Source organism: Dryas octopetala, chromosome 3 (assembly GCF_963921425.1).
Source record: "Dryas octopetala chromosome 3, drDryOcto1.1, whole genome shotgun sequence".
NCBI lineage: Eukaryota > Viridiplantae > Streptophyta > Magnoliopsida > Rosales > Rosaceae > Dryas > Dryas octopetala.
In genome coordinates this window covers 27,151,550-27,167,842 of record NC_141368.1, presented here as the reverse complement: position 1 = coordinate 27,167,842, position 16,293 = coordinate 27,151,550, and the positions used below count along the sequence as shown (strand labels likewise).

Below are 16,293 nucleotides of genomic sequence, written 5' to 3'. Positions count from 1 at the left end.
TATTATTCAAGCCAAGCTGGTGCATGCAGATGGTCATGGCTTCATTACTGTCAATTCGGTCAGAATGAAAACTCATGAGAATGTGCTGGGCTGTTGCCCTTTTTATTTTAATTACTTACACACAAAATTTAACAAAATAAAATTAAAACAAACTAACACAATAAACAACTAAAATAATATAAAAAAAAAAGAAAATAAACTAAAATAAACCAAAAATTACAAAATAGTTAAAATAAGAAAATAAAGCACTTACAATACTAAATTTATTAAAAGACTATGATTAAAAATGTATAATTTAGAGGTAAAATAAAGGTATAAAATGTCTAACAGCTAACCTTGAAAAATTGAATCCAAACTCGCTTAGCCTCCTTCAAAAGGTGTTCGTCAGAGACTAAATCCTTCTTCATCGTCTGTAATTGATAACAATAAAAACCCAGCACCCAAAACAAACCAAACCTTGTGCAAAAGTGACACTATTTATGCTTGCTAGGGGGAAGAAATACGACCAAGAGGTTGGGCCATAACGACTACAACTAGGCCTCAAAAATGGCTTAGGCCCAATGGGTCGACGAGAACCCAGCCCTTTTTTTAGGGATATAGGCTGGCCTGGTCCAATGTTTTGGGCTGGCCTAGCCCGGCCCGTACGTTATGTCAAGGGTAGGGCTTGGGCCTTACATTTGTGGCCCTAGGACGACCCGGTCCAACCTGATCATTTATTAAAAAAAATATTAAAAAAAAATATTATGCATATGTTGTAGCATTGAATTTAAAATGCTTAGAAATAAATATGAAAAATGTTATTAATTCATTTAGCCCATATGCACTAGCCACTAGGAAGATTGCATTTAATTTTTTTTTTTCCCATCACCACTGTTATAGGCAACATCAATATTAATTGATTGTTACATTTAATTGATATGTTTAAAAACTTTAAATTTAGTTTGATTGTTAATATTATCAATGACACAAATTTTTTTTTTTTTAACTAATAAGGTAATAACTCATTATAACATAATTATTAGTCTTAGAATTTTGGTCAATTTATTTATATATTATAATTTAATTCATTGCTTTCAACAAGAAATATCTTTAGTTTAAGTGACAAAAGAGTGGACAAAGAAACTAGTAGAACCAAGGTTCAAATCCCATTTTAACCAAAATTACTTTTTAATTGAATAAAAAGGAACAAAAAATGGTCAAACGAGTAGCAAATTTAGTAAGGCCAAATGGGCCCGACCCAATGGCCCGCCCATAAGCCCGAAGGTCATAGGGCTTTGAGTAGGGCCTGGGCCTAGCTTAAAATAATATAGGTCCAGCCTAGCCCGTCTAACCTCGCTCTTGCACCATCCACAGGATTGAAAGCACCATCAAACATACAAAATAGCTGAAAAAACTAATCAGAGTTCATCACTATGGACAATAAGTTGAGAAAAAACCTACACAAACAAAAAAGTGACTTGACAAATTAAAACTAAACAAGAGATGGAACCCTAGACAAACTCTCTCTAAAATTAAGACAACTAAATTATTCGCGTGCGACTGTTGCAAACAAAATTTTGAAATTTTTTATCTTTAGCAACTAGGGTATTTTTCTCTTTTTACTTAAAGCTTATATAGTTAAAGCATTTACTTATAAGTTTCAAGTTCAATTGGGCTCTCTATTATGATGAATAAAAAAATTGGCCCTATATTAATAAAAAATATTTGAAAATGAAAAAGAAGAGAAAAATTGCACAATCTTATTAAAAAAAAATCAACATAATTTAAGTTGCATTTTTAATTTAAAATTGTTTTAAATACGTCCATCCTCTTGCCCACAAAAAAAAAGTCCATCATACAAGATTTGCACATGATTGGTCAATGGCCAAATACCCCAACCTTCATCCACCACATCGGATAAGGAAAATCTTCAATTAGAGATAACAAAGAAAAGAAAGAGCCACACCTCTCCATCCAATCCCCCAATGGCTACCATCTTCTCACCCTCAACCTTCTTCTCCACCACCACCACCACCACCACCAACACCCCCAACACCACCTTCACATCTCCAAAACCACCTCAAAGTCCTCCACCATCCAAATCCCACCTCCCCATCTCACCCCACAAACCACTTCTACCTACCTTAACTGCCACCTTAACTGCCGCCGCTGCTACCGCCGCCATCCTAACCACCGCCCCACCCTCATTAGCCGACTCCCCAACTACAACGTACCAAATCTACTACGGCACTGCCGCCAGCCCCTCCAACTACGGCGGCTATGGTGGCAACTCCAACAAGAAAGACTCTGCCGAGTACGTCTATGACGTACCCGACGGATGGAAGGAGCGATTGGTATCGAAAGTCGAAAAGGGTATGTGGTGACTACATCGTCTACATTCATAATGAACTCGTTATATATGTTATGTTATGAGACTGTCAATTAGAACTCGCCACCTGATAATGAACAGGTACGAACGGAACGGATAGCGAATTCTATAACCCGAAGAAGAAGTCAGAGAAGGAGTACCTGACGTTCCTATCGGGGTACCGACAGCTGGCGCCGAAGGATGTGGTGCTGAACAATCTGGCTTTGTCGGACGTGAACTTGCAGGACCTGCTGGCGAGTGCAGACAGCGTGAAGTCGGAGGAGAAGAAGGACGAGAAGGGACAGGTTTACTATGTGTATGAGATCGATGGGGTGGCTGCGCATAGTTTGATTTCAGTGACTTGTGCTCAGAACAAGATTTATGCCCACTTTATCAATGCGCCTACGCCTGAGTGGAACCGTGACCATGACATGTTGCAACATGTTCATGAGTCTTTCAAAACTGTTGGTTCCTTTTAGTTTGCATATTTGTCTTTTTTTTTCATATGGGATGATCGATTTGAAATGTATACGGATTTCAATTATGAAATCAAATACTATGATCCAAACTTTTCCATGATGACCCTCTCATTTGCTTGCACTTTTCAATTTGATTCCTAAAGAGCTTCAAATTAATGAATTTTGTGAGTCAGAATGCTGTACTAGGATTGGAGAAAAGGATTAACAGCAATTTGAAGCAAGAATTTCAAATATTATTCTATACATTGTTTATATAGTCCCATATAAAAGTTAAAGGTACAAAAATGCTTAGCAATGAGCAGAGGAACCAGCAAGCAATTAAAATAATTTAATCATGTTTGGTTTTGAATAAATAACAGTCTGAATTATGAGTTTGTGTGGAAGTTACAGAATGCTTGAAGAGAAGCCTAACTGCCTGGTTGATCTTCCAGAGACATAGCTGGTTAGTATATATTCCATTGTTTAAGATTAATTAGATGTAGTGGAGCATACAGATCTTGAAAGAAAATTAAAAAGCATGTTTGCACCTGGAATTGTAACATTAAGTTTGATGCTGAACAGACTCATTTGCATTTTAAATAAAGAGTCAAAAGGAGAAGACAATGGCTTTGTTTTAGATTGATTTGTGGCTACTGCATCTACTGCTTGTACACAAATTCTAAATTGTTTTGATTTTACAAGGAAAATTGTTGTTGAAAGAGTGGAGGACAACCCAAATGCCTCTTTATACATAAGAAGCTCTCTGTTATGTACTTAATAAACCAAAAAATCTGATCACTAGAAGAGTGATGATAACAATTGAAGCATTAATATAAGGTGAAGCCATCATCATAGGAAACATGCCATCCTTGTTGACAAGGTGAGGCATTTTCATCATACTCTTGACAACAGCTCCATCTCTTTTTCCAATTCCCCCTGCCAGTGTTTGGTCTGTTGCTCTTCTCATTCCATCTGTACACAATTACTCCAGAGCTGTCACTCCACTCTCCATCAATCCCTTGGTGTGGTGGAGCCATTGCAAGCAGTCCCTTCTCTCCTACATACATACCCAATTGCTCAATTATCTAAAAGAAAACACATTACACACTAGTTGTTTAGAGGCAAAATTATGTTTCTGGTTCTTGTAGTTATACTACAGTTTATGTAGTTTCAATTTTGTCAATTTCACGCACCTAGTTTTCTAATAGTTGCAACTAGCAAGTGAACAAATTCTTAATTTCATCAATTTGTCCGACAAATATAGCACCTGACTTGCATAAGTGGGAGTAGTTTATACTTTTTAAGTAACTTAGCTTCATTGTCCCTATATAAAATAGCTCCACGACTGAACTCGAATTGCAACTTGTAGAAAATTATTACATCGCTAAAATTGACACAATGGTGACCATTGGACTTTAGTGGAACTTGACCCAAAATTGGCACACGTATCTCAATGAGCATGTGGGTGAGAAAAGAGGAGGCAAGTGATTGTTATTTATACCAGTTGTGTGGCCGTGGAAGGAGCAAGCAGTCGGGGAATTGTCCTTGTCCGTGTAAAGGGTGTTGCACCTCAAGCATCGCTTCTTCATCTGGATTTGGGATGTGCTTGGTCTGCTATCGCTGGTATTTGAGCACAACTTGATCTTCGAACCATTTGGTGGCCTGCATAAAAAGCTTTGAGTTACACCCAAAGCCAAAGCCATATTGAGAGAGAGAGAGAGAGAGAGAGCTCTTGAAGTTCAGTTGGGGATTGGAATTTGGAAAAGGAATGGAGTTGAATGCTGAATGAAGAATCTGGGTCATCCCATTTGTGATTGTAGAGCTAAATAGCGCACTTCTACTTGGGCTTCCTACAAAGAAGTTAGGGGGAATTCTAAAGAAACCCCACAAAGTACTTTTTTCACCCCACCTAAAATTCTCTTAATTTCCAATTTTGTCCTCTGTTACACTTAAAATTATTTATGTTTTTAGAAAATAACATTATTTTATTGGCCTAGATGAAAACTTCTCTCAATATAAGAAAGAGAGCTAATATATAATTTTTAGCCATATTGAGATACTTGGTCCCCATTTATTTTGCCGGAATTGAGATTAATTAAGAATGGAATTGAAATTGATTTTCATTTCATATAGATATGATGTTTGGTTGGCTTTATGAGAAAATAAAACTAAAGAATCGACCTTAGTTGACCGAAATTTAATCCACTAAAAAATTGAAATTGACATACCGATTAAAGGGTGGTCTTTCTATTCCATAGTACATAAGTTTAAGACGGGATTGATCCCACATTAGGGGTAAGTATGTTGTTAATGAAGACTAGATTGATCTCGTTCTTTTCAAGATCGATCCCGTGTTGTGGCCCCTGTTTTTCTATTGCGTTTTTTTTACTCCCAATGTTCCCATTGTGCCCCCAATGTAAGCCTTAAGTCAGGTATAAATAGGAACTTATGAGTAGTCCAAACCCTATAAATTTCAAATTGTATTGAGAGTAAAAGGAAGATGAGATAAAGAGAAAAACTACTTGAGAGATTAATTGGTATGAGATTTAAAATTCCCTACAATTAATTGGGTGCCACCACTAAATCAAATTGTCATTGTCTACCATATGACATTGTTAATTGCACTACTCCTCCATATCTAGAAGTGCGTAAAGCCTTTTGGAGAGTGCCAATATATAGCATTACTCATTTTTTATTTCTTCCCAGCTCATTACAATAGATTCAGATTCTCTACTTATTTTTTTTCCTGTTTGTTTATGCTTAATTTTTAATCTTAACCATTTATGTAAGAGTAGAGAGCAAAAAATGAGATGTATTCATAGCACTCTTTGGGCATGAGTGAAGTTGCATAACCTCTTGAATTTATATTACACGGTTAAGATTGAAACGAGAGAAAACAAGCAAAGTAGAGAATCCAAATCTCATTAGAATAATCTCTAATGAAATTAATAAACCCTAGAGAAAGAAGAATAATGAAGAGAAAACCCATTAATTGCATCTATGTTAATAATCAAATTTGCTCTTCAATTTCGTTGAATATTTTTACTAACCCATCAAACAAAAGGGAAGTATTTACATAAGAAAGGCAAGTCTACGATCCCCAACATATATGAAGAACAACTTCAAACAACTATATATATATATATATATATATGAAATTAAGATAAGAGACACTTAATTAATCTTAACTTTGCACAGACCAATTGAAGCCTCGACATCATATATGTTCAATTTCTGATGCGGGTTCATCTTCTTCTTCAAAAAACTCAACATCGAAAACTCCATGGCCACTACCAAAGGCCTTGATGTGGTCTTTGAGAGACCTCTTGTGCTTAAAATCTGACCCGCAAATGCAATACCAAATCTTACCACAGTTTTTCTCATGCGTTCTCCAATCGCCTTTCACAGCAAATGCCTTGCCACAACGCTTGCACGCGAAGGGTCTGATCCCATGCTTTCTCTTGTAATGTGTTTGAAGAGTTCGAAAATCTTTGAGCGGCCTCGACCATGGGTGGTCAATGTGGTGCTTGCAACCTGGTGCACAGCAGTAGCAAGGGAGTCTTAGCATCGCTGTGGGTTGAGTCCCCTTTAGAGAGTCCGGTCCTTTCCTGTATTGAGAGCCATGTCCCCACATATGCATCTGTAATTCAATCCATATATGCCAAAGAAAAAGAAGAAGGAAAACTGTTAGCTTGAGAGAGATCCAAAATTAATTTCTTAATATAATTTCTTAATAGTTTTTCATTTGTTTAATTTTTTACAATAATCTTTGAATTGAAATCTAAAAAATAAACAATTCAAATCATTGAACAACGAGTACTGTGAGCTCCACAATGTATTCCTCAAATACAGTATCTCTTAAAGGAAACTAACTCAATATATATATATAATAATAATCACTTGCTCACCATAGAGCGAGAAATTTCCTGCTTACCTAACCGCTCAGCAACGAATTTCAATGTGCACACAAACACGAAATTAATTACTATGTGCCTTGCTAATGACCATTTGGTGTGGCACCCGGCCAGTCTCCGCTTTATTGAAAAAAAGACGAAATTCAAATTTCATAAATAACAGTTGTTGATTAATTAAAAATTACTTGTATCTTGACTTTTTGAAGCCCCATATTATAAGGCTTTTTATCGCAAATATATGGTTCCTTAATTTTGACCAAAATATCAATTTGGTCTTTAAAGTGTATTTTCACTCAATGTAGTACGTCCTCCATATTTACCATTGCACATCAATGTTGCATTTCCGTTCAATTTCATTTGAATTGCTGCAAAAAATAGTCACTACACTGCACAAAATTTTTTTTAGGGGTAAAAAGGGTTTTGGATCATTTTTTTTCTTTGTTTTTTTAATTATTTTATTTTTAATCTTTTTTAAGCGTAAATTTTGAATTAAAGAATTTGTAGAATCTTTTTGAGTGGTTATTGGACGTGTAAAGACCATTTTGGCCCTGAGAAAAGGTTACGTGTATTGCACATGACAATTTTTGACAGAAATTCGAACGAAATACAATAAAAGAACAACATTGATGTGCAATAGTAAAAATAGAAAACAACATTAGTGAAAATGTATTTTAAGGACCAAATTGATATATATTTAGGTAAAAGTTGAGGGACTATTTGTAATAAAAAGCCTATATATAAACTATTAAGGTATACATTCTTCCTAGCAAATTCAAATATCAACACCATCTGCATTGTGTAATTAAGTGTACATGTACATGAGAATGATACATTGTGTAAGTGTGCATGTACGAGAGAGAGAGAGAGAGAGAGAGAGAGAGAGAGAGAGAGAGAGAGAGAGAGAGAGAGAGAGAGAGAGAGAGAGACATTAAAGAAAATTGGTATGTTTTGAATGCCAAACAAGTTTCCCAACCTTTTAAGAGAAGAATTCTAGAAAAGGGTTAAGATTAACTCAGTTATAAATCTAGAGGATGTATTCAATTAGTATTTTCATGCATTTTTGTATAGTTTATAATAATTATTAACTTTGGTAGAGTTGATAGATTTTTAATGACTTTCATAAATTTCACATTAATATTGTCCAATTATCAAAAAAGAAGTTATTAATTAGAGAAGGCTGGGAGATTCAAGTGTTAATTACATTCGAGTCTTTGTAATTAGCATGCATCAATGTTGAAAATTTAATTTAGAATATGATTTGAGTCTTAAGAGCAATTTCCTGCACATATATCCAAGAGTACACTTAACTAAGAACATGTCATTGTTTTGTTGGTGTGTGTAACTGTGTATATATATATATAAATTTTTTTTTTTCTTTGCATGCATATGAGTTATACTTATATTAAAAAATGTACAAACAGTAGTCTTTAATTGTTAATCACTTAACCCAACTGTGCGTTGTGTGGGACTGGCTGTCAATTAACAAGCAGTGTGGAGTACTTGAGACTGGATGCTACCATTAGTTTATCTAAAGTAATTCAATATGCATGTACTTCTTTGCACAGAAATAGGTAGATCATCATGACATTGCAGGTTAATTTTACTGATCATCTCTGCAATAAGCTTTTACAGACTGAAGCGTTCAGATATTAATAGAGCATGTCTCTTCAATATCAAAATCCAAAAACCCCAAGAAACATGAATTCATAAATATATATATTTTCTCTGATTTTTAATTAAAGAACAAACACATAAGTTTTATAACTTATTTTTACTATTTGATCTTAAATTTAGTAAAATTTAATTATTTAAAATATAAATTATCAATCAAAATTTATTATTTAATTTTTATGATTTTGAGTTTTCACTCAAAATTTAAGAGTTAAAATTTAAAATATAACCTCAAACAATAATTTTATACTCTAAATATTAAATTTTATACCCTAACATGTTGAACCCTATAAAAAATAACTTAAAAATAACAAAATGTCATAAAAATATTCATGTTCATATATATATATATATATAATTACTCAACTAATGAGTCTCATCAGCTGGATCATATATAGATGTTGGGTTCATATCTAACACATATCTAAACAATAAACATGCATTAAGAAAAATAATAAAAAAACAGAAAAAAGAAGAAGGTAGGAAATTAATTAGAAAGCAAAGACACATATATAGCGCGCAGTACATGCACATGTACTCACCTCTTTTAATTTGTTCTGCAGCTAAAAAACTTGAAATATAAGGGAACATAATTAAGCATAACCTAGATTAACATAATTAAGGAACCAAATTTAGAGTCCGATTGATATCTTTTTTTAATACAGTTTTTTGTTTCCGGCCATCTATATATTGTATTTATAAATGAAATAAGGAAGAAATTTTTTGAAACAATTTATAAATCGCAATCCAAACAAGAACTTAGGAATCTAGCTAGCTACAAGGGTTTTTCTTTTTGTCCTTCAATATAATATATACATATACATATATGTGTATATATGGAGATAGCTAGGCATACCTGCAAGTTATTGTATCTGTTGAAGGTTTTGGGGCAAAGAGGACATGAGAACTGAGATGGGCCAATAAGAATCTGAGAAGGGGTGGGAATCCAGTAGTGAGTACCCAGATTCAGCTTGTTGTTTAGTCTGTCATCTACAGTGTACCCTGCTGAATTAACCACACTCACTCCTAATTCCTTATGATTTTTGTTAGGAGGAGGACTTGGGAGGCCTATGTGTAGGGCTACAGCCAAACTGCACTCATCCTCACCCCCATAGCCATCAATATCTTTGCTCTTGGTTTTGTCCTCTTCCTCTTCATCATCCTCTTCCATTGCAGTAGTACTGCTACTTGAGGGCTTATGTTCCTCTTGTCCCCCTCCTGTGGGGATTAAGTTGTTTATTAAAGGTAGAGCTTCTTTGAGAGGAGGTGAGGAAGGTAGTGGTGATGAAGAATATTTGTTGTTACTCATCATGAAGTTGTGTGAGTAGGGATGTGGAGAATTGATGGAATTGAAATTAGAGCAATGAGGGTGGAGGAGAGGCATGAAGTTGATCCTTCCATTGTTGAAGAGATTGGATGAGTAGCTAGGGTCTGTCATGCTCTGAGAAAGGAAAAGACCAGAAGAAACACTAATTGGGTTGAAGGTGTAGCATTTTGGCCACACAATGAGCTCAGATTACCATATAAATAGTGATGAGAGAGAAAGAGGGACGGGGGGGGGGGGGGGGTAAATTTGAACTGTAAAAGAAACAAAGCTGAAGATGTAGTGGAAAGTCAAGAAATTACCCCTGCAAAGCAAAGCAACAGAAATTGACAATGCCACAAATGTGAGGAGATAAAGTCAGAGATAAGACTTGCAGCAGCAGATTGTCTCCCAATGAGAGAGAGAGAGAGAGAGAGAGAGAGAGAGAGAGAGAGTACATAATTGATAATTCGATCGGGGTTATTTTTGTATTTATTATAAATTTTTACTTTTATTTTTATTCAAGTAAGTGATATGAGTATGACACGAGTGGTTTCTTGATGAGTACTCTCTCTCTCTCTCTCTCTCTCTCTCCCCAGTCCGGCATTTGCTTGGATGGGCGTGTATAATGTCTCCCTTCACTCAGTCCAAAAAAATAAAAATAAAGTTTCCCTTCGGCCTTCACACAGATACAGTAGATGCAGTATTTCATCTTTTTGGTTTCGCACTGGTCAACAAACTCATCAAAGCAGGTGTACGTGTGTTGTTGGGGTTTAAATTTTATGGCATCCACATATATCAATATTCACACCACTTACCATTATACGAAAGATGAATACCCTTTACATGCTTTTAAGTCCAGATATTGAGATGAACATGCACCAAAAGTTCTTATAAGTTCCACAGTGTGATCCTTAAATAATCATATATATATATATATGATACATTATGTATTGTAGTTTAATAGTTTGAATATATTGTCTATTTTTTAAGTCTATTTACATATTCAAAAATATTTCTTACCAAAAAATTGGATAAACTGGATAATGAGGAAGACACCATAAAAATAAAAAAAATTACACGCATATAAGCAAATTCAAACATTTTTGTGTCTGTATTAATGATGGTTAAATCAATTTAGAACGAACCTGACATCTCAGGCTCATTTTTATTGATTATTAAGCCACTCATGCTGGGTTTGAATTAATTTAATTATTAACTATTTAGGAATCCATTTATGTTAAGTCATGTCAACACATGTAATTAATAGCAAGGTTGCTCTAATTATTGAATACGATGGAGCAAGGTGTCAGCTATAGTACTTCTATTGCTTTGTCTATGCAAGAGTGATATAACTTATTGCAATGGTATGTGAAAATTAACAATTGCGAAGTTCTGTCTCTTCTCATTGAACAGTCCAGTACAATGCCTAATTAATAAACCTTCAAACACATTAATTAATTCCATGCATATATGGAAAATGATTTTTAGTATTAATCTTTTTTTTTTTTTTTTCATTTGCAGTTTTGCACTACCCCTATGGAATTAAATTCACTTCGTAATTCCTTTTAAAAAAATTCACTTCCTATTAATTAAGTACCTCTAGAACTTTCCAGTCTTAGTTAATTAATTACAACAGGTGGAAGTGATATTAGGCACACAAAATCAAAATAAGATTTGTCGGTATATAAAGATAAAATTTCGAGATGCAGATGGGAACCAAAATGTGAGTGTGAAAACGATAGGCAAATGTGGAAGGTGGTGGGTAGCTATCTAGAAGGTGATTGAGTTTGAGAAGGGTAAAGGCTGAGCTTTTCAATACACTTACAAGATTTTTCTTAAAAGAAAATTTATATGTAATAAGTGAATATATTTATACTCTTAAAATATCTCTTTACATGATATTATTTATTATAAGAGGAATAATATATACACTTATTTTCACCCTTCTCAAATTTAAAAGAAAACCCATTTTTCTAATTCATCCAAAAAAAACAAAGCATTTCGATCTCCCCCCTCTTCCTGACTGAACCACCTCCAAATCCACCGTAAAAAATGATGGAATCCATTTTTAAGCTACCTGAAGTTTATCCTCAATCCATCAGTGCCAATAGCCTCGAACCTAAATTACACCAACAAGAAGCACACTCACCATTAAACCATAAATCTTTAATTTTGTGGTCGGAGATCAGAGTCTCCAACTTTTTGTTAAATATCCCACGTCAGCAAGATTCAGGTGGTTTGTACAATATATAAGTATGAGGTAATTACAGAAACTATTTACTTATTATTCACTAAGTCCAAGTCTCGTTTGGTCTATAAATTTTTTTAAATGTTATATTGGTCCACAAATTTTTTTAAGTGTTATATTGGTCCACAATTTTGTATCAATGAGTTGACTTTGAGGAATAAAATTGTCCATTTTGGACCAAAATAAAATATATCAAACAATTCATAAACCAATATAAAACTTAAAAGAATTTACGAACTAAAACGAAACTTAACAAATAATAAATGAACCTATTTTTATAATTTTCTTTATAAATCTTGGGACCATGGGGCATTAACCTGGTATTAGAGCAGCCCGATGTGTATTCAAGAGCATTTTGGACCAACTGGTATATGTTGGGTCATAGCCTTATAGGCGTCGGCCACCGCGTATCGTAAGCCAAGCCAAGCAAGGAATAAAATTTTGGGTTTCGAGATTTCGACGGAAATTTCGAAGATTTTTAAATTTCGACAAAAATTAGACGGAAACGACGGAAATTACTATTAAAATACGGAAATTTTAAATGAAACTTTACCATATGTTTATTGAACATATTATCTACTACATTAATAAAAAAATATTGAAAAAACCAAATTATATAGTAGGTTTCATGTGATATGTGATGAATATAATGCGCGCTGTAGACAATACTGTTAAAAAAATACTTCACTAATTAATAATTACATAATGAAATTACAAGAATAAATCACCAATGTGGCAACGGGAAGTAGCAAGCTTACTCAAAGGGACTTGGAAATGGTTTTCGATAGTTAAATTGAGCCGAATTGGGTTAAAATAGAACCAACCTGATGACAGCAGCGGCGACAGCGATTTACCTAAAATTCAATTTCACAAATTCTCAATCTTGAAATTGGAAAATCAAACATTAAGGAAATGAAACTTCATGATGAGGGGATAAATTTTTTTTTTTCATAATTTATGTTTACAACTAAACGAAACACCAAAATGGCCAAATCAAACCCTAAATAAAATTTCAAATTTTTTTTTTTCTTTCCAATTGTCTAAAGACTCTAAATCTTAATCCATCCTAAATTTTTTTTTTCTTTCCTTTTTTTTTTTTTTTTCTTTTCTCTTCTTTTTTTGTCTTTTGTCTTTTTTTTTTTTTTTTTTCTTTTCCTTTCTTTTCTCTTCTTTTTTTTTCTTTCCTTCTTTTCCTCTTCTTCCCCCGTGTCTTCCAGACTTCCAGTGGACTTCGTCTTCTTCAAGCAAGTGGTCTACTGGTCTTCCTCTTTTTTTCTCCTGTTTTTCTTTTTCTTCTCCAATCTCCCTTCACTTCTAGTTTTTCTCTTCCCTCCTAATCTCTCTCTTCTCTCTCCCTCTCCCTCCCCCGATCTCCTTCTCTTCCTCCCCGAATCTGTTCTCTCCCTTCGACGACGGCGCGGCGCGGCTCTGCAGCTTCTCTGATCTCTTCTCTCCCTCCGGCGAGTCGGCGACAGTGCTCTTCCCCTCTCCCTTCGGTCTCTGCCTCCCCTTTCTCTCCGGTCTATACATCGAAACTTTTGGCAAAATTTCAAGGATTTCGGCAAATTTCGGCGAAATTTTTTGAAATTTTTCGAAATTAATTTAGTATGGTGTTAAAATTTCTATACCCTTATAAAACGAAATTTCACCAAAAATTTTAAAATTTTACTCCTTGAAGCCAAGTGACTTTTTTTAAATTTTTTGGGGTTAAAATAATGTTAAATAGCCAAATGGGTCTTTATTATTGGTGACGAAAGTGCAAGAAATTAAAGTCAATGCAAAGACAACGATGGAAAAAAGCTACAGCTATACATATACTCAGAGTCAGAGATATAGCAAATATTAATAGGATATATATATAATGTATATATAAAACTCAAGATCTAGACCTAAATACCTAATAACTGTAACATATAAACACTGGGCAACATCTACGTACCTAGCTTGAACTCGATCCTTCTCTAGCTAACTTCATGCTATGCACATTAATTGTGTGAGTGAGAGAGAGAGAGGGAGGGAGAAGCTCATTAATTGAATAGGACAAGAATTCTTGCCCCTAAAAAAAGAAAGAAGAATAGGACAAGACAGCGGGGGACAATTTGAATTATGGCCTTATGGGTACATGTTTTCTTTGACTAATGTGATAAGGAAACTTATTTCATATTCAAGACACAAACATACAAAATTGAATAGAGGATTCCAACCCGAGATGTACATCCTGCAAATAGAGGTGTCAAACACGGTCGGTTTAAGTTGGTGCCAGCTTTCATGTTGTGCTTGAGCTGGTTCATATAGTTAAGACTTAAGACTAGCATAGCCCATGGCCCGCGGGCTATTTGTACTTGTGTCGTGCCTTAAATGGGCCGACTAATGGTCTTTTTTTTATTTTTATTTTTTTAAGTGATAAAACTAATCTTATGATATTTTTTTATTTATAATTAAATATTAATATTATTTTTTATGAAAATTAAATATTTTTGTTGAAAAGTTCTCTAAAAATGGAAAAAATAATGTTAAAATAGTCGTGCCTAATTCGGGCCCATTTCGTGCCTGTGCTCGTGCCGTGCTTGGCCCGTGTCGTGCTTGTGCCGTGTAGTGCCCGATGGGCTAAAAACTTCGGCCCGGCCTGGCCCATTTAATCGTGCCGTGCCTATTTTAATCGTGCCATGCTGTGTCGTGCTCGGGCCGCCCCGACCCGTTTGACACCTCTACCTGCAAATTTGATTTCTGTATCATATTACACAATTATTGTTTCTAAAAAATTTAAGTCGTAAAAGAATAGGCCAATTATGCATAAGACAGGAACATGGCACACATAGTTTGACAAATATTTTTACAATGTTATTGAGTTTTTGGATCTTAGAAGATCCAAAGATCTAAAATAAAACTAGTGTATATTCATTAAATGATATGAGTCATATGACATCCTATTATAATGTGAAATAAAATAATATTATTTTCATGAATAAAATAAAAAAATTAAAATTAGATAAAAACCCTCATCTTTCTACCATATGGACCCACCCATCTCTTTTTCTTCTTCTTCCTCTTCTTCACGACTTCACCACACCAGACCCACCTGCCACCATTTGCATATCTCGCCCACCCACAAATCTTCCCCTCACCACCCCAACCTTTTTTCTCTTCTTCTTCTTCCCTGTGCAAGCCCAGCTCCCACCACCTCTTCTACTTCCCATCCACACTAACACCCACCACCCACACCCATTCTTCTTTTGTAGACCCAATCTCCTCGCCCAAATCTCTTCTTCTTTTATTTCTCTATGCTCTTGTTCAATTTCAATATAAAACCATACAGTGAAAACTAAAAACCCAATACATAGAGAAAACCCAATTTCAATTTCTCTCTCTACAAAGTTGGGGGTGGGGTGGGTGTGGGTTGGAAGAAGAAGAGGATGACGGACCGGCGATAATGTATTGGGTGATAGGGAAAGAGAAGGAGAAGGAAAAGGAGAAGGCTGATCGATCTACCTCTCCCTTTTTTTTTTTTTTTCATTTTCTCTTATTTTAAATTTTTTTTTTTTATTAATTATACTCCACATCAGCTGTCATGTTATTTAATGAGTAAGTACTTTATACATTAGTCTTTTTTAGACCCTTGGATCTAAAGGCTCAAAACATTTGTTAAAGTGTTTGTCAAAATATATGTGTCATGATCCTATCCCATTATATATTAAGCTAACATTCTTATTACATAATTAATATTGTGAAACTATAAATTTGAATATATAATTGATTAAAAATTAAATTATTAAAAAGTCCATTTTAGAGCCCTTTGTACAAAAAAAACACACTTAAAAGTTGAAATAATAAATAGGTCCACTTTGTACAAATTAATAAGTTCACCTTATATTTTTTTCTATGGTTTTTTTTTTTTTTTGGAAAACTAAGAAAATTGTCATTGTCGCACCGTCTAGCCATGCCTTCAGAAATGATTGTCACTGTCGCACGGTAACAATGATTGCCAAAATAGTGACAATTAATAGAGTATTTTTACAATTTAAATACTTACTGTTTAGCAATGACAATCATTGGCCTTTTTGGGTCCCAGATCCCTTTTTCTTATTTTCTTCTTTTCTCTTGTGCCTGTGTCCCTCCCCGAGCTCATCTTCTTCTTCTTCTTCTCTCTCTCCCCGAATGTCATCCCCCCTCCACCCCGCTCGCATCCAAACCCCCTCCTCTTCTCTCTCTCTCTCTCTCTCTCTCTCTCTCTCTCTCTCTCTCTCTCTCTCTCTCTCTCTCGCTGCTTCATCCCCTCCCCCTCCCCCCACATCCTATCTCAGCCCCGCAACCCACCAAATCCGACAATCCTGATGCCAGAGGACCGGCAT

At 34.8% G+C, this 16,293-nt stretch overlaps 3 protein-coding genes across 3 annotated transcripts; 1 reads left to right on the top strand and 2 right to left on the bottom strand.

Annotated features, from left to right (window-relative positions):
• Window positions 1-1,847: 1,847 nt before the first annotated feature.
• On the top strand, window positions 1,848-2,923 carry LOC147292168 (thylakoid lumenal protein (Mog1/PsbP/DUF1795-like photosystem II reaction center PsbP family protein)). Its single transcript, XM_086237258.1, has 2 exons — window positions 1,848-2,352; window positions 2,450-2,923. Exons 1-2 carry the CDS (start codon window positions 1,965-1,967, stop codon window positions 2,824-2,826), a joined length of 765 nt encoding a protein of 254 aa, XP_086093384.1. The 5' UTR covers window positions 1,848-1,964; the 3' UTR covers window positions 2,827-2,923.
• Window positions 2,924-3,421: 498 nt separating this feature from the next.
• LOC147292167 (uncharacterized) lies at window positions 3,422-4,675 on the bottom strand. The gene is made up of 2 exons (XM_086238490.1): window positions 4,307-4,675; window positions 3,422-3,862 (listed from the first exon to the last, which is right to left on the bottom strand). The coding sequence occupies exons 1-2, from the start codon at window positions 4,506-4,508 to the stop codon at window positions 3,633-3,635; spliced, it is 432 nt and encodes a 143-aa protein (XP_086094616.1). The 5' UTR covers window positions 4,509-4,675; the 3' UTR covers window positions 3,422-3,632.
• A 1,108-nt stretch (window positions 4,676-5,783) lies between these two features.
• On the bottom strand, window positions 5,784-9,868 carry LOC147292166 (zinc finger protein WIP5-like). The gene is made up of 2 exons (XM_086237513.1): window positions 9,247-9,868; window positions 5,784-6,445 (listed from the first exon to the last, which is right to left on the bottom strand). Exons 1-2 carry the CDS (start codon window positions 9,826-9,828, stop codon window positions 6,023-6,025), a joined length of 1,005 nt encoding a protein of 334 aa, XP_086093639.1. The 5' UTR covers window positions 9,829-9,868; the 3' UTR covers window positions 5,784-6,022.
• Window positions 9,869-16,293: the final 6,425 nt, after the last annotated feature.